The following is a 21,903-nucleotide window of genomic DNA, read 5'->3' on the forward strand; positions in this document are numbered from 1 at the left end:
CTTAGCAACCTCTCAGAGAAATTTCTGTGCCTCTTTCCTTCAGTTCTGAAGCACATCTAGTTAGAGGAGGGGATCACAAGATGGAAAACTTACAACTTGGATATGACTGGCTGTACTTCCTACAGCATGATCCCTTAAGAGCTATGAATGGCTGTCTTTTCAATGAATGTACTTGCTGAAACTGCCATGTTGTAGGAGATTCCATTGTTCTTGTTTACTTTTTTCAAATTGATTGAGCCTCTTTAAGAAATGGTTGCTAGCTTATATGTGATGCTATTTTAAATTATCTCTGTCCATTTCTGACCCTTTCCCAGATGTCTGCCACAGCATGTTCCCTTCAGTCTCAGTCTCAGAATACCCACCCAAATAGAAACTGTGAGGTAGGAGTCTTACATGTCTGAGGTGATTGGATCAACTTAACTCCTTTTAGAGAGTTATTTGCAACTCTGTGGTAACTTGTTTGATTTTAATTGTGGTTCACTATGCACAAGCAGCCCCATGCTGAGGTTACTCCAAGAATAATCTATTGGAGAGAGGTTTCTGGAAGACCTGGTTGCATATGCATCCGCACCTATATATAGGTGGGAAAAGGGGAAGGACAACTGAAAGAACATCAGTTACAAGTGAGTAATTTTTCTCTCTCTTGTCCTGTGAAACAGGAAGAGTCAGAATGCTCCAGCAGGGAGGGGATTGTAATCAAGAGTGTTATTTCTGGCTTTGTGTTAAATATGAGAGAGTTGACTACTAGGATTTCTGGGTTGCATACTGAGACGTGGGATTATTTGGTCAAAGCAGTATGACTGTGGGGTCGGGAGTCCTGGTTTCTTTCTTTAGCATTTCCTCTTTCTGAGTTAGTGTGATTTCAAGGGGAGGGAACAATGTCTTAATATAATGGAGAAGTGTTCCCTGCTCTGCAATGGAATATACTGCTTTCAGGTGGTAAGAAACATGTTTGTTTGCACATGGGGATATTAATTTGTCTTTCCCTAAATTTACCTAAATTAAACTAAAATAAACCAAAACAATAAAGAACCTCTGTTAGGCAGAATACAGTGATGTGTGTGTGACTGATCTTTTCCTTCCAGTAGCACCTTAGAGACCAACTAAGTTTGTTCTGGTATGATGTGTATCTGAAGAAGTGTGCATGCACACGAAAGCTCATACCAAGAACAAACTAGTTGGTCTCTAAGGTGCTACTGGAAGGAATTTTTTGTTTGTTTGTTTGTTTGTTTGTTTTGACTATGGCAGACCAACACGGCTACCTACCTGTAACTGATCTTTTCCTGATACTCTAGAACTCCAATACTTTGGGGTATGCACAAAAAGGGTAGAAAATGTAATTTCACTCCCAGAATGGATATAAGATAATGTTTTCTTTGTGGGCAACATTTACAGTTCACCTGATAAGACTCCAGCTAGGCATTTATGAAGGCAGCTTACTTTTCAAGTTACATAGTAGCTACCGGAAACTGTATAGCCATTTCTGGACAAGTTTCATGGCTGTTTTAAAAAATGTTTTTAAAAAATGTTTTTTGAAAGTATATGACTGCTGGTGCTTCAAATAAATATGGTTGATACTACACACAGCCAGTTCTGGCAGTGCTTGCTGTAAGGCATTGTGTGGGAAATGTGACCCTCGGGAAGTTATTGGACAACAACTCCCATCATCTCTGATCATTGGCCATGCTGACTGGGGCTCATGGCAGCTGGAGTCCAACAACATCTAGAGGGCCACAGGTTCCTCACTGCTGCTGGAAAGGACATGATTGAATGTTTCTCACAGTACCATTCCTACAGATAATATATCAAGTAATATTTCACAACCATTTCTAAAGTTGTTCAGCCTGGAATGTTGTCCAGGGTGCATTAGATGTGTTTTTGGAAACAAGGTAATCTTCAGTGCAGTTATGGAGTGTTCTTCATGAGAAGACCACCACAGATGATATCATTTGAAAGTGACTACTGTCCATACATACGTAATTGAATTTATGACTTGTGTCAAATATTGTTTCTGAAAGGATGTGTTAAAACCACTAGCAGCATAATCTCCAAAAACAACCCTCATACTTTTCTGTTAATTTGGTCCCTTTTCATTTTCTCAATCCAGATGTCTCCAATATCTCTTGACCAAAAGTTTGGATGATATATATCAGCATCCACCCCAAATGAGCTATGATTAAATCTCTGTGTCACAAAACATAATGATGTAGAACTTTAAGTATGCATCCAAACTCAAGTGTGATTGCTACTTCAGACCCAAATTATATATTCAGGATGACACATCTATCAAATGAAATAATCTGTAAAATACTATAAAGGACCATAGAATGGCCCTATAATGCAGGGAAGGGCCATAGCTCAGTAGCAGAGCATCTGCTTTGCATGTAGAAAATCCTGTGTTCAATTCCTAGCATTTCCAGGTAGAGCTGGAAGAGAAGCTTGTCTGAAATCCTGAAGATCTGCTGCCAATCCATGTAGACAATACTTAGATTGCTGCTCTGACTCAGTATAGGGCATCCTGTATCTCTATTGTCTGTTGCAGATTATTGCATGTGAATATCTTTTGGTCACATTTAAATTTACAAATCAGAACTCTGTGTACACAAGAATAATAAATACAGTGATACAGTTTCATGTGTGTATTTTCACCCATATTAAATCGAAGTTGACACAGATATGTTTTATTTCACCTGTACAAGCAATGTAATTTGTGACTTCTAGGGTTAATTTCAACCTAGTGGTATTCTCATACAATAATAATGTAATTCAGTAGAAGTTTGATGAATTTTTTTAAGCTTTTTTATTCTGTAAGACTTTGTAGAGGGCCTTTTGTTATTCTTGTTGTTCTGGCTTGTTATTGTGTAATATTTTGAACCAGGGCTGTACAGATGTTATTGGACTCAACTCCCATTAGCCCCAGCCAGCATGGTCATGGTCTTGGATGATTAGAGGTCCAACTACCTCTGGAGAACCACAGTTTAGCCATCTCTACTTTAAACCAAGATCTTTCTGGCTGAGCAAATCTGAACTACCAGACACAGATTCTTTGAGGTTGTTTTAATATATCATGGTGTCATCCCAACCCAGTACTTTTGAAATTGATGTTGTGAGTAAGCACAAGGTAACATAGGGTAGGGGGTGGGAGTCACAGGGCATTTGACAGCGTTCAGATTTTGATATGGCCTCCTTTCTACTAAATCACTGCCTTCCATTTTTTTGCTTTTATTGATCACAAGATGGCCTCCAAGAGCCTTTGCAGATTGTCTGGTTTCTGAGAGCACCTTGAAATGTCCTTATTCCTAGAGATGGCTGCCTATAAATGTAGATAATGAGCATGACCCCCAAAACCTAAGAATGAAGAAGTAACAACAGGTCTCAATTCAAGCTCCAAGACCCAGACTTCTTGCGTCCTATTCAAGAAGAGGGGTGCCAGACAATGATTTGAGCAAAGCTGAGGAAACCATATAAGAATCTTGGAAGTTGTTACTGGCACCAATCTTAACATACTCTGAGATGTATTGTAAATTGTTGTCCAGTACTATAATATCAGGTGTAACTTCACGTTCCGTAATAAAAGAACAATGAATGACATTTGACAGATTACTTAACAAGGGAGATTTCTCCCCTAATGCTAATTACTGGGCAGCGGCGGCAGGTGGGGGAGAAGACTTGTGCCTCTCCTCCCAGCATACTACATTCCTGAGGACAATTCCACTCCCTACCCACCACACCTGGCATTTATTTATGGTTTTTTAAAAAACAACAACACATCAATGCCATATGTCAGAGGTTTTCAACCTTATTGAGTCCACGGCTCCCTTGACCAACTACGTTCTTTCTGCGGCACCCCTGTGGGGCTCAGGAGCCCAGTTATCTCACCCTTTTTTCAAACACACTCCCTTGTGGAGTGTTCCCTCAGCCTCTTATTTCCTCTCTCCTTAAGAGTCCTCCGGGCAGCTGCTGCTGCCCCTGGTCTCTGAGCTGCCCCCCTGCCCCAAAGAGAGGTGCCTCCTCATACTGTCCCACAGGGGCCTGGGAAGTACCCCTTGGCCAGCCCCAGAGGAACCATTTGCCTGCAGAGCTTGTAGCCAGGGCTGCTGCAACAAACAGCTGTGCAAGCCTTTGAGAGGCAGAGGTGCAAGAGGGCATCAGAGGAGGGAAGGAAGGGAAGAGGCACAGAGACTACCATTCAAGGCACCCCAGGGTGCCATGGCACACTGGCTGAAAACCACTGTCATATGTAGTCAGACCACACATTACATTAACTATGTGGATTGCCCTTAAATGCAGGATTTTTCTTTCTCAAATGGCCAGTGTGGGGAACCCAGTTTAGTTCAGTGCCCTGGTATAGAGGGCTTTGACCCCCCCCCCCATTGTAGTCTGATTCAGGGGACCTGCAGCACCTGCTCTTTGCATGTGTGGGAATGTTCCCATTAGTTGATCTGGATCAGGAACACATCAGTAGACAAAGGGTTAAAACCAACCTCTCATGCCAGGATCCCAGTCCCAATTGACACCCCTGCGCTGGCTATTTGTGAAAGAAAAATCTTATATGTAACAGTCACATGATTAATGAAATGTGTGGTTTGACCCTTTTCTGTATCATCTGTGGGAGAAAGACAACATGGCAACTGTTCTCTATGCTAGCTAAACCCATGCATTCATTCTTCAGCAGATTGGGAAGGAAGATTTGGTGGTTTGCAAGCAAAATAAAAACCTCACACTCCATAACTCTTTAGACAACCATTCCTAGCACTTGTGGCAAATGGGTATATCTTGAGAGAGAGGTTCATATATGCATCATTAACTTAATAACTATGGGCACAGAAAGATGGATTGGGTAGCAACTTGGATGGGAGGATGGATAGATGTGCCCATAGTTCTTTAGCTGAGCTACACATGACAGAGTAGTTGCCTAGAAAGATGCATAGTATTCCATTGTCTATCAAATCTATGGGGGTTTGCCTTCTCATAAAGTGCCAATTCAGTTATTGTTCTGGGTTTCTGTCCCTTTCCAGACAATCACAGATGCAAGCCCCATGAAACGTTCTGCCTCCATGTTGGGTCACTCACGCTCCAAAGGCATGCGCTTGGATGACTACTCTTTGGAAAGGGTAATCCCAGAGGAGAACCAACGGCATCACCGGCGGCGGGAACGAGGCCACCGGACATCAGAGCGTTCACTCAGCCGATATACTGATGTGGACACAGGTCAGATTGCCGGACCAGGAGGAGTAAACCCTAGAGACAGAGGCTTCAGTCCTTTAGTTACTTACTTCAGAATAGCTGCAATCTTTGCTACTGTCACAATTCCAGATAGTAAATTATATGGCAGCCTTAGAATTATGGTAGCTGGTCAAAGTATATATGTAAAGATCTAAGGCTCCTGCTTGGCAAGCATCTTAAGACATGAGTCTCTCAATAACTGGTGAATACATTTGATGTACATAGTATAATTGTATATACAGGTTTTCTAGAGTGCCCCTCCAGATGACAGTAATGTGGTAACACTGGGAAGAATCACATAACTACTGTAATAAAGAGGAAATGTGTAGACACAGTTCACTATAAATCTGCCGCAGATGCACTATTACTGTGTCAAATACATGTTGCAGAAAACACCTACACACACAAACAAAAAGTATGTAGGGGCCTTAAAGTGTTACAAAACTGTTCACTGATTTTGTTGCAGCATACTTGTGCTCTTTTAGAGGCGTTGCATAATAGACCTTTATAATAGCACATAAGGTTTGTGAGAAATGTAAGATATGTCTCAGGGACTTTCATTCTCCCTTTTTTGCAGATCTGTCCTTCCCCAAACTGTAGGTCATAAGACTGTGTATGGGGTCCAGAAGCACTTTTGGAGCATTTTGTCAGCTGAGGGCCTCCTTTAAATTGAGGACTCACTGGAAACCAATTCTGATCCCTCTATGAAGGGACTTCTGCGAGCCAAAATAATTCTGATGTGGGTGATCCATGAACTGGATCTCCACAGTTTTAAGTGTTAATAATAGCAATAGGGGAGTTGTTCATATTGCAACTGCAGCACTAGGAGTGTGTGTGTGTATATATATGTGTAGATTAAACCCTTTAGCATTGTTTTTCTGATTAATATCAGCAAACTGAAATTTTGCGTGCCATACAGTGCAAAAGCTTAATTAATCTTGCTCCTCGTGGGGCAAATAGCTTGGGGGGGGACAATTTTAATTGGGGGTGTGTGTGACATAAGTTAAAAAAAAAGTCTTCCCGGTGCTGTGGTCCCCCCCCCCAACTCCCCCTGCCCTCTGCTCTAAAGTTGCTTTTAACTTCCAAAGCTGATACTTGCCCTGCAGGGCAAAACATGTACCATATTTTCCAGCGTATAAGACGACTGGGCATATAAGACGACCCCAAACTTTTCCAGTTAAAATATAGAGTTTGAGATATACTCGACTACAGATTCTCCACCCGGCGTATAAGACGACCCCCGACTTTTGAGAAGATTTTCCTGGATTAAAAAGTAGTCTTATACGCCAGAATATACAGTATATTCTGTTTTAACCCAGGGAGGCAAATAGCTTTTAAGAGTCCAATTTTCATCAAGAAAATGGCATCATGAGGTTTTAAACCACCACCACAACACCAGTACTACCGAATGTAGCTAAATTCATCCTCTCTTCCATGGCTGCTGTTAACATTTTAATCAGCTGTGGAAGATCCTGTTCACAGATCTCCCCCATCTAGCCCTGAGTAGCTGCTTAAGCTTTTGAAAAGACAGACTAGAAAAGCAATATACTTTGGTATCTGAGTCCTGGGCACATGTTCCTTCAGGTTCACGACATCAGCCATGCAAAACGTTGCCTTCAGGATTTCCTTGTGGTTGCTGTTCTCCCTTGTTGCTTAGATGCCAGTGAAGGATGTTGGAGATATGTTGACATATACAGAATATTTCTAACTGAAACATTCAACCTTGAACTGCCTTCTTTCTTCTTACTGGCAGGGCTGGGCACGGACCTCAGCATGACCACACAGTCGGGTGACCTACCTCCCAAAGAAAGAGACCAAGAACGAGGCAGGCCAAAGGACCGGAAACACCACCACCATCACCACCACCACCACCATCACCACCCATCTTCTGACAAAGAGCGGTACTCACAAGAGAGGCATGAATATAGCCGGCCTCGTTCCAGAGATCGACGTTGGTCTCGCTCACCCAGTGAGGGCCGAGACCACATGCCTCACAGGCAGGTGGGTGTGGCTTTCCATTCCATGCTGCGCCCCTAGGGATCAATCCAGGTGTGTCCAATATGGAGAGAGTCTCTACTCTTAGGGAATCAAGCTCCAATTACCCACCCAGTTATTAGTTTCTGGATCTCTCTGATGGAACTTTATGATCCTGACTGGCCCAAGCAAGACCTGTAGGTTCTATACATACAGTAGCTGCACATGAATGGACATCCTATGTATTGCTAAGGGACCATCACATTACTAACATAGTGCAGTGAGAATGCTGGGTGAGCATGCCTGCACTGAAGTGGCTGCACCATTATAAGCACACTTCTGAATTTAACATTAGAACTTGCAGAGTCTGACCAAGCGTGATCTATCTCAGCATTTTGTCCAACACCAGCCATCCAGATGTCTCTGAAAGTAGGAAGATGGTAGCCACCCTGTGTGATTTGTCTCCTGCATCTGGTACTCAGAGGTAAACTTCCTCTGAACATAGGGGTTCCATTTAACTATCATAGCTATTGACAAATCCCCCAGGCATTTGCCTTAAGTTTTGTCTTTATTCACATCAGTTGTGATTTTGTGAACTTCGACAATCTCCACTATAGTATTTTTTTTTTCAAAACTAAAAAGGCCCCCAAACTCACTTGCTTCCCCTTATAAGGAATGTGCTCCAACACCTAACTTGCCATTTTCTATCTGTTTTACATCTCTATGATAATCTTTTGACATGGGAGATCCTAACTCTTCACAGTATTCAAAACATACCATAGATTTATATAATGGCATTGCAGTATTTATTTTATTTTTATTCCTTTCCTTTCCTAATTATTCCTGGCACATTACCATGGCACATGGATATTTTCTGTAAGCTTTTCACTATTTCTCGAAAATCTCTTTGCAAAGCAGTCACAGCCAATTCAACTCAATCAGCATACATATCAGCAGTCAATTTTTTCCCCTCCAGTGTGCACAATTTAGGACTTATTTGTAATGAGTTTAATAAGCATTCTGTTGCCCATTCACCCATTTTGGGGAGACTTTTTTTGAACTCTTCACCATCTGGGTTTTGCTCTTCTAAAAATGAGAGAAGAAAAGACAATTAAACTAGTTTAAGTCTTTGGTATAGATAAGTTTGTATAAGCAGAAGCTTCCATTGCTGAGATCCAGAAAAGATGGGTGTGGATGACGATCCCTTCTGGATCAAAATTACAACTACATACAAGGGCTCATTTCCAGTAAATGGTGCAGAGGAAACTCCCTATTTCATTTTGCCCCAAGTGATATCCTCCTTTCCTCCCATTTCAGGAATTGCTTCCTCAAAAGATACCCTCTTTCTTCATACCTGTCCACCCTTCTTCACAGACACAGCAGGCACTTCACAGTCTTGTCTGATCCTGACTTACACACACACACACACACACACACACACACAATGTGTGTGCACAGACAAGTATTGCCATGTCTGTGAAACCTATTTACAATATCCCTGAGGCATTACAGCAGGAAACCACAAGTTCCTGTGGCTTGGACAAGGCTACTTAGGCTATGTTCCTGCTAATTATACACATATCATGGACAGCATATTTCATGGCACTTATATAGAGAAAATGGGTGGAAAATTCTGTCACCTTTATTACTGGAGTACATCCTCTGATCAAAATAAGACAACTGAATAGTATAAAAAAAATAAGTTCATTCAAGACTGAGTTCATACCTAAGGATGTATGGTTTTGCAGGGTCTGATTTTCACAGGGCTTAGTCTGAATTCACTCTATTGCAGTGTTTGTATGTCTACAGCTTTGGAACTGGAGCAATGCCAGGACTGCCAATTTAGTAGTGTAGTTGGCTCCCTCCATATATTAATGCAGCATGTTACCCCAATCTCCATTCCAAATATTATATCCTGTAATGGACCAAGAAAACAAAGGCTATCAAACTCACACTGAAGCTCACAACTACATTCCTTATTTATATTCATAGTGTGGTACAAAAGCCAAAAAAATAATAAAGCCTACCACTTTAATTATAGAGAAAAATGAACAACATAAGGGCAGAGCCTCAAGACAGGGGTTGTGCCCAGCTTTGTGTGAACTGCATCAAAATTTTATTGGGTGAAAGAGAATACAATTACTCGATGAGACTCTTTTTAAGGTCCTTTATTCCTTTGTTTTCCATTTATTCCCCCCACTGCTGCACGCCGCCCCTCCGTTATCACACAGAAAGTCATTTTCTTTGTTCCTATTTGTTTCCTTCGGACAATTTGGACGCTTTACTCGGGGTCTCCTGGCCAATCTGCCTTTATTTACATGTTTATTTCTGTATCCGTTGTGCTTGGCTCTGCTGTCACGGCGAGGGGCGGGTGCAGGTAAGATGGTTGGTGAGCAGAGAACAAAAATTCAAACCAATCCAGTGGATGGCCCTGCCTAGCTCGCTGGCCTATTTCTCCAGTGTCTGTGGTGTGACCCCTTTATTGTTACGCTGGTGGCACTGAACTCTCTGGGGTTTGTGAATCTGGAAAGTTTGGAATGAAGCTGCACCTGAAGAGACAGGCACACATGTGCATGTCACATCCAAGCAAAACAAGAAAAAAGCAGAAATACATGCATAAACTGTAGGCATGCATGCATGCAATGAACGTATATAGGACACAGGATATATGGCAGGCATAGGGCACATGTGGCCTTGCAGATGTCAGCTCCCATCATCCCTGACCATGGGCCATGCTAGCTCAGGCTAATAAAAGTTGTTGTCTACCAATAGCTGGAAGGCTACATATTCCTCATCCCTAGTATATGAGAGAGGGATGCCCAAGGGTGTGACAAGACTGAGGTACTGATAGATTTTCTCCAGCAGGGGATCAGTCAAATAGCAGTTTCAGGAGATATTTAAATTGGAATGGTGAATCAAATTATGCAGTAATATATTATGAACATTAGGCATCTTCTCATAAAATTGACTAGATTTTCAGTAATGTATTCAGACTGCAAATTCTGGTTCTTCTGCGAAATTTAGTAAGTTAAAAGGAAAAGAGGACACTAAAAGCATTATGTAGAAAACGGATTATGGAGTTTGAACTGGGATAAGAAGCTATATTGGGAATGGAAATATAGTCTATGATCAGTGGGACCCTCTTGAATTGTCAACAGAAATTGCCCCTATGTTTTAAAGTTCTTCCTGCAGCTCTGAGAGATTCCTCTTGTACATCCCCAAAATAAGAAGTTGAGAATACCTATATTTGGTTCTAGAGATCTAGGTTCTGTGGCATGCAGCTGTGATCTCTTGTAGATGGTGGTCTTCAGCTACACGGACAAATACCAAAATTAGATACAGACACATATGATGCATACACACACACACACACACACACAAAGACACCCCAAACAGATTTTGAGTCTTATGGCATACAAAAAGTTGTAAGTACCGGTACAACTAATACTGAGAGATGCAGGGCATGCATGTGTGTTTTTAATACAAAAGGATGTATATAAATTGTGTAAGTAAATATCCACAGCATACTAAAATACACAGTACAGGCACGGCATAACAAATACTGTAATATGCAGGTTTGTATGGCATACATAGCCATTCATAGATGCATGTATGGTGCAACATGATACAGAAAGAGGTATTTCATTGAAATACTTATGTGTGAAATTCCCGGCAATGTGGTTATGTACATATACATGCACACACATGAGCACATTCAGAGCATACAAAAACTTGCTTTGTAAACCTAGGATACCTTTCCTAATTATGATTCCTGTTTGGTTTGGTAGGCTTTTCCTTCCTGGTGCTACTTCAATTACTCTCTCTGTCTTGGTTTCTCTCTTTCTCTCTCACCCTCTCTCCCCTGGTCTTCTTCTGACCATGAATCACTGATAATCAGCCCAAGAAAACTGTAGCATGGCAGCCACTTTCAAGTACCAAGCAGCATAAAGCTGCTTCAGTGGTTAGCAACACATTCTCCCTTAAAATATGTTTCCATATTAGATCGAGGTTAATTTAATTTTTAAAAACCAAACACCAGCAAGCAGTATTCTCTTCTATTTTAACTTGTCCTTCATATTTAACTCTCATGGGCTGGAGTTCTCTCAGACTTCTACAGTAAGGCCTTCTTCTTTTTTTTACTATGCCATGAACCATTATTGTCCTCCTGTCTGAACAGACCTCAAGACCACCTCCAGCTCCCCTTTGAGGTAAGTACTTCATTCTCTTCCTTTTTTTAAAAAAAAAAGTATATATCCAGAGATAACTTTCAACAACAATGGACTTGACCTCTCAGCTCTTTGAGATGCAGTCTCCCCTTTCTTCTTCAGATTTATTCAATCTTCTTAGGTCTATAGGTTTCCAGTTCAGCCTAGATTCTTCCCAAAGACTATTCACCATGTGTGTGACACAACTGCTCACCTAAGACAGATTAGTTTAAACATCTAATTGGGCCTTCTTCATTTATCTCAGATTCTTGTCACCTTTTGCCAGGCTTATGTAAATTGCAATGCCTGCACATCTGGGTTATGGTAATGTTCAGATCTCTCTTAAAGAAGTTTCCACAGTTCCTGCTTGGATATTGTGATATAGTCTTGTGACATTGTCCTGCTACACTTGAAGAGCAGCTTTTACCATGCTCCACCTTTTGAGGAGTGACTGCTGACTGCTGACTGGCTCACAGATTCACTTTATTCACAGCTATGTAGCTATTTCCTTTTCATTGCTGGCCTAGAGTGGCTGGTCACTTGAACGATGCCGCAGAAGCCTCTTCTCACAACTTTCTATGGTGCAAGACCTAGGGTGACCACATTGCAGGTTTTTCGGGAGCCTCTCTCAAGCATTCTAGTTCTATAAGGCTGAACTCAAGCTAGATTTCCACTACTCTCAAACTACTCTTCTGAAGTTCTCTTGTCCCAATTGGCTGATCACAGATGCGAAATTATTTCATTTGAATGACCAACTTGGCTTCACCCTCCTGGGTGATTTATGTGTACACATCCATCACTTTTTATCACCGACAGCTGGAGTTTAGGGGCCTTATTATCCTGTTGAGGGCTATCAAAGTGGGGTCTTTTATCACCAGAGAGGTGCCAACTCCCATGAAGGAAACAGCTGCCTCTGCATGTGTGGCTACATCATTGTCTTTTCACTTTTTGTTGGTTCAACCAATACTAGACGCTATCAGGCGCTTCTCATAGCAATAACACTGAACCATTCAGCCATGTTATAGCACTTTTTAAAAAAATCACACAAAGTTTGCTTTCTAAGTGTGCTTTATCTGAGGAGACCCATCACAATGAGTTCAGCCTCTTTGAAGGAAACTGATAAACATTTTGCTTACAGGGCAAGTGACAACAGGAAGGGTAGAAGCAACTTACCAATGGTTACCTAATGATAGCAGCAACAAAAATAAAAGACTGGACCTGATTCAACTAAGTTGTTGCACTAGCAGAACCCAGTGCAACAAGTCCCACTAGTCCATGTTTGTGTTGACAGAAAGATCTCCTTAGTGTGAGGTTGAATTCCACCCACTGTTTCTAAAGCAAGTGATTATTAACTATTCTAACACGTTTATTCTTTTAGTTGGGGTGAGGTGAAGGATATGATCTGAAAGTTGTTAGTTCAGGATTCAGCTCTTCCAGATGCTTCTTAGAAAGCTACCCCCAATTCTCTTTCTTTCTTTTTTTAGCCTTCCTCAACTTTGAACTTCATACTTCTTACCTATAGAGCCAAAGGCACCATGTAAACTCTCAAGAAAGGGGCATTAGAAGCACCTGGAAATGTAGTGCAGCCTATCTTTGACCAAGATGCAAAGAGACATTGCTGCTGGCTTCAATGAACACTGCATTTTTGCTGCTCAGTACTTTGCATATTGTTTCCTGCCTTATCAAATTTAACTTTAAAAGGACTACCTAGTTAATATGAAATTATTTCTAATATGCCATGGAAACTTATAGCACTGCACAGCCAAGTGAGTGTGTGTTCCTGATGGAAAAATATCAGTGACTATCCTCTTTGTTCCTCATTTTAAACTATTCTAGAACTTATTCTCTCATCCATATTCCTAGACAGAGGTAGCTGTGCTAGAGTTAGAAAAATGTCCTTGCCTGCTCTGTGTCGTTTGCTTTACTGTTGGATTTAGTGATAATGTGATAATTGGAGGCCACATCATATAGTACATATAGTACATACCCTGGTACCCAGCTTACCCATTTCCATTCTCTTGACAGCAAGGGAATTACAGTATCAGTATTATCAACACACACCTCCTCAGTCACTTGCCATGGAACAAAGCCCCTATCCAAGCCATTATCTTTCATTATCTTGCCCATCTGTCTGATCTGCAGTCATTTTACTAAAAATGTGTACTTTTTGAATTTCATTCAGTAGTTCTCTCTTTCTGGCTGCTATAGCACAAGACTTATTAGGGGAGGGGGTTTACACACAAGTTTTACATCTGTTACTAAATCAATCTAAATCAATTGTTACTAAATCAATCTAATGCGAAATATACAGTGCTCAGAATGCATATTTTATTTCTTCATATTAACAAGATTCATTTGTGGAACAAATAATATGACATAACTCATAAAAACTCATTTGAGCCTAACAGTCCAAACAGTAAGAATTGGTGAAGTAAGACAATTAATAAGACATGAGCCCTTCAGCTTCACAACTGGAGTAAACTGCTAAGTACTGGCAATATAATAAAGGAGGTTGCCCAGGATCTAGTGGTCTCGGTCTTGTACATTTAGGGTTTTGTTTTGCTTTGTTGCTGTTTTCCACATGTTATTCAAGTAGGGTTAAGGACTGGGTGGACTTGTACTGCAATCCATCATGCAATCTGGTCAAGGAGGCCACTTTAACTGTATGTGGGTAGAGGAGTTATAATCCATAAATAATGTAGAGTTCAGTGTGCACAAAGTGGGAAACTGCCTCTGAGATGAACTCTCATTTGGTCCAGGGCTCCACCACACTGGGGAGCCCACACTATTGCCTACCTGCCTGAACTGAGAACATGCACGCACAGGCCTTACACCAAGAGCTCAAACATTTCACAGGTACACAACAGCCTCCCTCAAGAGTTCGGCTCTGTTCCAAACTTTTCCAGACCCAGTGCTCTCCCTCACCTTTCCTTGCTAGATTCCCACTTCCACCCTTCACTCTGTCCCAACCTCCTCCTTCCTTTTTCAACTCCAGGTATTTTTCTTTTCTTATTTTCCCCTCCTAGCCACTTTGATAACATGCAATATGACCCGTGCTTTGCAAAATCAATCCTGCCCCGCCTCTCTCCTTCAGTTTTTGTTTTCTTAAATAAATTGACCATCACCCCCCTTTTTTCTTTTCTTCCCCTCCCCTCCCCTCCCCCGCCCAAAAAAAAAAAACACCGCGCAAGTAATTTTAAAAGCTTTTTGCTGCTTTTTAAACCCTGGAACTTATAAAAACTCCATTTCTCATTTCTCTTTCTGCTTTTGTTTTGTGTTGGATCCTCCCCCCTCCTATTACAATTATTATTACCCTTCTTCGTTGTCCCCCTTGCCCTCCTCTCCCTCCCCCCTAATGTGGCTGTTGCTTTAATTATTTTCCCCGCCGAATTATTTTCGTTCCTTTGCCTCCATCCCCCCCCTCCTCTTGCCAACTTTGTCCATGTCTGTGTCACCTTCACTCCTGCCCCGCCAATTTTCCTCGTGTCTCTTCTTGGTTGATTTTCCTTGTATATTTTTTCTTTTTGATTTCCTTTGTTTCGATTTTCGTGTAGGGCAGTAGTTCCGTAAGTGGGAGTCCGGTCCTCTCAACGTCTGGCACCAGCACCCCGAGGCGAGGACGCCGCCAGCTCCCACAGACCCCTTCTACACCCCGGCCACATATCTCCTACTCCCCCGTGGTCCGTAAGGCCGTCAACACGGGGCCCCAGCAGCAGCAGCAGCCGTCGTCCGCGCACTCGGGCCGAATCTCCAGCCCAGCCCCGAGGCGCTACCCGTCGCTGCCCGCCGAGCACCACGTCTCCGAGCGTCGCAGCAGGTCTCCGGCTATGGAGCGGCACACGGTCCCGCCACGGAACGACTCGCCGCGGGCCTACCGACACGCCAGCAGCCGCTGGTCGGCCCCGCACGTCTCCGAGCCGCACCCGGGGCCCCGGCACGGCAGCGGCTACTACCGGAGTCCGGACTACGCGGGCCCCGGCGGCGAGGAAGCCTTCCCCTATGAGACAATGCAGCAGCAGCAGCAGCGGGAGCAGCAGCAGCACGGGAGCAGCTCAGGACGTTCGCCCAGAACTTCCCGGGTGGGCAGCGGCTCATCCTCTCTCTCCCCCTCCAGGCATGGGCGGCGGCTCCCCAATGGGTACTATCACTCGCATGGACCAGCCAAGTCGCGTGGGACAGGATCACGCAAAGGACTGCACGAACCTTACAGCGAAACCGATGAGGACGACTGCTGCTAACCGAGAAGTGGTTTCACCTTAAACACATGCGCGCCCGCGCGAAACACACGAAACACACACACCCGAGAGGGATGGCATTCCCGGTTGGGGGAGGGGGGAGGGGAGCTGTGAGGGGAGGGGGAGAGAGAGAGAGAGAGCGCTTGAGGAAAGAAGGAAGGAAGGAAGGATGGGTGGATGGATGAATAGCCGCGAACTCAACTGATTTGGGGAAGGCATCCCGGAAGAGAACCCTGCAAACGTGGGCAAGGGAAAGAAACTTTTTATCTTTTGTTTGGGGGGGGGGGGTTGGGGAGGGGGGGACAAGGGTTTGGGGGTTGGGTGGGGAGGCTAGGGAAGAGAGGGTCTGGGAGATCAGAGCATGTTTATCTTTTACAGATCAAGTCGTGTGTGGTGATTTGAGGGTGGGAGGGGGGACGTTACTCAGAATTTACAAAAGAAAATGCACTCAGGTGTGGGGAAATTGTGCAGTCCAAGAGCCCCACGCTACAGCTAACTATGCCTCTGAGAAACGAGACCAGAAGCCACTTTACCTAGGGACGGGTGGGAGCAACAGGAAGGAGTCTATCAACCTCAGCAAAGACGTTTTGGAAATGTTTAAGAAACAAAAACCTTTTAAAAAACGTAAAACGAAGCAAAAAGACAAAAAAATATTTTTCTGGGCTTCTATTGATGAGTTTTATCATCTCAGTTTACCTGGTTAACTTAAAAAAAAGTTTTAAAAAAGTTTGTGGCCTGACCTTTTAAGAGGGACACACGCACGCAAACACACACACCCAACACACACACACAAACAAACAAACAAAAGGAGTGCTTGCTGGTTATACCAAACCCTAATATTACTGCCTGCAGAGATAAAAAAAAAAGAAATAATAAAACTAAACAGAAAAAAACAAAAAAGGACAAAAACAATTGATAAAAATGAAGCATTTTCTTCTGACATTTTGGTCCTGCTTGAAAAATAAGAAAAAGAAATGACATCAAAAAATTACTAATTCCTCAGCTTCTTTATTTCTTTTTTCCCACTTTGTTTGAAAAAAAAGTTGAAAAAAAACCTGTTGGATTGGGACTGTGAAATATTGCATGAAACAAAGTAAAAAGACAAATGATGAAAAATTTTAAAAATCCTTTAAAAAAAACAAAAATATTAAAAAAATGAATTTTTAATTGAAATGTGCTTTATTGTTAGTTTCCTCATACTTTGCTCTCTTCCTCCCTCCTTCCCTTTCACCTTTTCCACTTATAATGCTACGTAAAGCAAAATGTACAGCTACGTATCGTTGATGAGAAGTATTGGTTGCTGCTGTCTGAGTTGCAAAGAATGAACAACAAATCACATCATTAAGCAGCTGTTCAACAAGAGACCGTGGATTGAATGTTCATTCTTTTTATAATCTAATCATTCCCAAGTACTCCTATATGTCTGTGTTCAACCACAACAGGATCTCTTACCTAGCTCTTCACCCTGACACCTGCGGGTAGTTGGTTGTCTGTATATTTTTATACCATACCTGAGGCCCCTGTATTCAACATCTGGAGTGATATGCTGAAAGCACCAGAGAATGAAACCCTTTGTCTTCTCTCTTCATCACTGACCCAGCTGCTAGACACACAAGGATTGGTGGATGAAATTCATTATTGAATATATAATGAAAGTGTCATATGGTCTCCAAACCTATTGCCCCATTATAACACTGTCTATCAATATTAGCGTAATGTCAGGGCCAAAAATGGAATTGAGTGCGTGTTCAGTTTACATACATTACTTTCACACATTATGTGATGGTGAACAATGCATATTTGCCACTGTGTATATGTGATGCAGTGACATGACCAGTCCTGGCTTCCTTGTCTGTACCCATTTGACAGAAGAGATTGCAAACAAATATTTTTCACATACAAGCAATGCATGCTTACATGTACATTCATACAAGAGTGGTTCTCGGGGTCATTTGATACATGCATAGAAACATTCTTATGGACTGTATTTGAGGCTATTTCAGCAGTTACTCCCCAACTATAAATTGGCAAAAAAAAAAAAACAACAGATTATCACTAACAACGTCTTTGTAACAGAAGAGAAAGCTACTACACTGAAAGACCAGCTGGTGTACAGCAGCTGTGACTGAAACACTCAAGAATAGCATTACTGTACTACTAGAGACAATTGTGGTCACAGGTCTAGCTAGCCCTGTATCAATTCAGGCAAATCCCATATAAGTGGGCCACATGCAGGTCAGCATCTTGGGCCCCTACAGTTTTAGCAACAAAGCTTTTGAAAAAAGAATCACAGGGGCCCATTGAGCACAATCCAAAGGCAAGATCCCTTGTAGGTAAAACATACATGCTAAAGATTCAACCAGCTAATCTCAAATACAATGCACCACAATGGAACGTTTTTATCTATGCCAGAAAAGCCTATCCTATCAAGAAAGAGTTTATTTAAAAAATAATATAACACTTCCTCAACACTGATGGACCCTTGAATAATGTCTGCTAGTTCAGCAAAGTACAAATGGAGTTTGCGATAAAAGTTTGGCTTACCGTTCTGCAATGCAGCAAGGCTTAGTTAACACTGTTTATCAGCACTGTGTAAGGATCTGTCTTGGGACCAGCCATGCCTTCAGAACTAGCTGCATGTTCTCTCCGTTGCTTGTAAAAGTGGAAGGCTAGAAGAACATGCAAGAGACTCAGAAGATACTGCTCCTGTGTTGCTCAATACATGAGCAACTAGTAACTAGTCTCTGCATGAGCAGCATGACAGCCTGCACCAATGGGGCTTTCCAAATGCTTCCTCATGATCTGGAGCCCCAATCACATGAGTGCAGAATGGTGCTTGTGTTGTTTGTGTGAAGACTGGGAGTGGGGCTATTCAGCATGCTCCTGCTCCTATGTTGTCTAGGTTTCAGGACTTGGAGAGCTCATGGGAAAGACCTCCTCCATGGTCCCTGCTCCCATAGTAAATATACCACCCCACCCCTATTAGCACCAGCTTCTGCTGCTCTTCTTTCTTGGCATTGCTGCCACCTGCTTGCTTGCCAGGTCAAAAGCCAGCAAGTTAGCAAGCAATCTATTGTTTTGCCTCACTACTGCTCTCATCTGGGTGAGAATGAGAAGTGGGCAAATAAGCAGGCTGCAATAGTGAATAGGAGAAGAGGTGCAGGAGCCTGTCTGGGGTGTGGGCTCTTGGCAGATACTTGACCATGCTGACCACAGACACCAGTGTTAAGCAAAATGTGGGTAGTATCTTCTGAATAAAGTTAGAATGGCAGGAAGAACTAATGTGAGTGTTCTCTGGTGACAGAACATTATTCTGCAGACACTGATCTAAGGACTGGAAGGGAATTTTGCTACACCACCCAACTTCCTCAAGGAAGTTCAGGTTCTGTAATGAAGTCTCCAAGGAGCTGTCAACCAGTGTTAAATTTAAAAAAGCAAAATATATCACTAAGGTATGTCATCTCTCTCACACACATTCACTTATTTCCATTAAGAATGTGAATAAAATGTTTATCATTCCCTGATTTAAAATATAGGGATGCTGGCTAGATTAATTTGCTTCAAGGACCAAATCTGGTGTGCAGGGAACCAAGTGGCTGTCCCTGGATTCTAGCAGTGCTTTAAGATGCTGTCAGTTTGGCACCTGTAAGTGTGTTAATATGGGAGGAAGGAGAGATAGCCATGGGCTCCTGATGTTAATAGAAGAAGCCAGTAACATCCCAAATAATGGCCACTAGTGGGGCTGCCTTTGACATACGGTGGAACTAACAAAGCCCCACTTAGAGTTGGCAATAATGGCAGTGTGTCTACATTTCCTTTTATAGCACTTGCATACCTTTAATTTGAAAGGTTTTAGATGAAGGTAATAAGTGCCACTGCCTGTATGATGGCTGCAGAAATCTAAACTTGCTTTACAAGGCCTTAATTGACCATACTTCAGCACTAACGGTTTAACTAAAGCTGGAGTGAAGCCATAAACTATGACAATTGCGTAGCAACTACACACATTGTTCACTGCATATCCACCTCATCAGTCACCCCATTACTTTTCAAGCACCTGGGAAAACTGTTCAGTCTGGGAGCCTGGACATATGTTTCTGCATTCACAAGTGCAGTTCTGTCACTGAAAAAGGTAAATTTCAGCATCAGTTGCCACATGGTGAGTCAACAGAGATCACTGCCCTCTCTTCCAATGCAGGTTGTTGTTGGCATCCATCTGTCTTGAGGGACAATGGAATGTGCCTCCAGGGGTGAAGTCTGCAGAGACTGGTAACTCGTAACGGCTGCCTCCCGTGTTGTTTCTGCTGAATGACCAGCACTGAAGTAACCTCTTTGGTGCAAGCCTGGGCTGTGCGTATGGAGGTCCTGGGCCAGCCAGACAACAACACCTCACTCTCAGCCTCACTGATGTGGTCTAAAAGAAACCAGAGAAATACATTTGGCACGAGCTTGGCTGCAGGAGTTGCTGAAGGAGATGTACAAGGTGCCATCCAACCATCTTAGGGACTTCATGGATTTGTGCAGGATTTACTCCTTAGCCATTTCTTCTTCCAAAGATGTCCCACAAGGCAGTGGGTATGGATTTTTCCTTGGGGTTTACCCCTGAAGCCTTTATCATGAATGAGTACAGTATAGCCACAAGGTATCGGAGGTTTAGGATCAGAGTTTTCCTTCTCCTAGATGGGCTATCTTCACAGGTACATGAGCCCCTCCCCCCTCATTTCCTTCTACAGCATGTGCAGTAACTGCCTTCTGGACTCTTGGACCCACGGTTGATCTCATCCGCTTGATCTGCCAGAGCCTGTCTTCACATGCGGGGAAAGTCCCTAACTCACTGAAGGTTTGAAACCCATCGGCTTCCCTCACCTGGTTTAGCCAGTCAATCAAAGTCATTTCCTGGGATATGGCTGCTGTCACATGCTGACAGATTCTATGAAGCATCCCAGAAAATAAAGGCCAAGCTGGTAGTGGAGACAAAGCTCCGTTACTTGGTAACTCAGCGGAAAAAGAAGATGATAGCAGTCTGGATGTGCAAGTTCATACTTCCAAAGAGGTCAAGTGGTGTGCTGGCTGTCCCCAGAATACTTGTTGTAAGCATTACCTGGTGCTTGGATGAGAAACAAAAAAAGAAACTGTCAAGCCTAGCCAAAAAGACATCTCTTAAATCCTACATCCTACATCCATTACCTACTAAAAACAATAGAGAGTAACGTCTTAGAACTGGTACAGATGTAAACACTGTGGCTGCTATCCTATGGGAATATATCTCATTAAACTCAGCATGACTTACTTCTGCATAATCATGCTTAGGGTTGAGATGTATGTATTTGTGTTGCTGTAAACCTGGATGGAACCTGTATCCTGTTAGCTGTATGTAGGTTGCCTGGGAAACTGAGGATACCAAAGTAAAAATATTAAAAATGTTTAACATGAACTTGGGCTCCCCCCCCCCGCTTTTTATAGGAAAGAGGATTTGAGTCTTTTAACATCTAGCAGCAAAAACCCATCCCCAAGAATATCCCTATTTCCTCCTGATACGTGGGAAAACAATTTATCATTCCCGTCCCATATAATCCACAAAAGAGCCTTCCAACCACATTCCACCCCCAGCCCCCAAAACCCCACTATAGGCTACTAAGAGACTGAATAACAACACTGGACTACACTGAAGGTTTGTCATACACTACTGTCTCACAACAACAGCACACACCCAGCAATATTACTACAGCAGTACTGAGTTTCTCTGCAGGGCTAATACAACTCACACTTTCTCAACCACAAAGCAATTCACTGCAGTACAGATATACTAATAACATGGGGTGGGGCTTACTTTTGCATTGGCAGGTTCAATTTAAAAAATGTATAGTTATGAGTTTGGGTGGAGGAATAGGCTGCAGACGGAAACACTTCTAATGCTTGAGGCCCCCTTCTAATTAATGGAATAGCCAGGCCCACTAAGGTAATCGCCCACTAAGGTCATTAAGGGACCAAAGGGGATGACTCTGTGCCAGAAGACAAATGGGTTGGCCTCTCTCCCTTGGCAATGACGAGACCTAGAGGAAAAGCAGCAGACTTTACAGTTTTACGTTTCCTACTTCCTGCACTCGACAAAACAGGCGCTCAATTAATAGTCACCGTCCACTCTTCCCAGCCAGCCAATTGCAAGGGCTCCGTGAGTCTCGCGCAAAGTTAATTGAATGGGTTTCAAAGAAGGGCCGCCCACAAATCGCTTTCGTTTCCCCCCCACCCACGGAAGGCGTGGC

General features: G+C 42.8%; 1 protein-coding gene and 1 long non-coding RNA gene across 27 annotated transcripts in view; one reads left to right on the forward strand and one right to left on the reverse strand.

The window, feature by feature from the left end:
* Positions 1 to 15,917, forward strand: part of CACNA1A (calcium voltage-gated channel subunit alpha1 A) — a 267,437-nt gene extending 251,520 nt beyond the window's left edge. For 20 of the 26 annotated variants that reach the window (XM_033139731.1, XM_033139730.1, XM_033139749.1 and 17 more), the window contains 3 exons: positions 5,019 to 5,211; positions 6,980 to 7,227; positions 14,960 to 15,917. In XM_033139731.1, the coding sequence (XP_032995622.1) occupies positions 5,019 to 5,211; positions 6,980 to 7,227; positions 14,960 to 15,643 (1,125 nt within the window). In that variant the 3' untranslated portion in view covers positions 15,644 to 15,917. Of the gene's footprint in view, positions 1 to 5,018; positions 5,212 to 6,979; positions 7,228 to 11,377; positions 11,409 to 14,959 lie in introns of those variants that run through there. The other 6 variants (XM_033139751.1, XM_033139752.1, XM_033139750.1 and 3 more) reach the window with 6 other exon arrangements.
* Positions 13,712 to 14,964, reverse strand: LOC117041219. Its single transcript, XR_004425942.1, has 2 exons — positions 14,861 to 14,964; positions 13,712 to 14,066 (listed from the first exon to the last, which is right to left on the reverse strand). It is a non-coding gene; the product is annotated as an uncharacterized LOC117041219 (long non-coding RNA).
* Positions 15,918 to 21,903: the final 5,986 nt, after the last annotated feature.

The sequence above is a fragment of the Lacerta agilis genome, chromosome 2 (genome assembly GCF_009819535.1).
Source record: "Lacerta agilis isolate rLacAgi1 chromosome 2, rLacAgi1.pri, whole genome shotgun sequence".
NCBI classification, from domain to species: Eukaryota; Metazoa; Chordata; class Lepidosauria; order Squamata; family Lacertidae; genus Lacerta; species Lacerta agilis.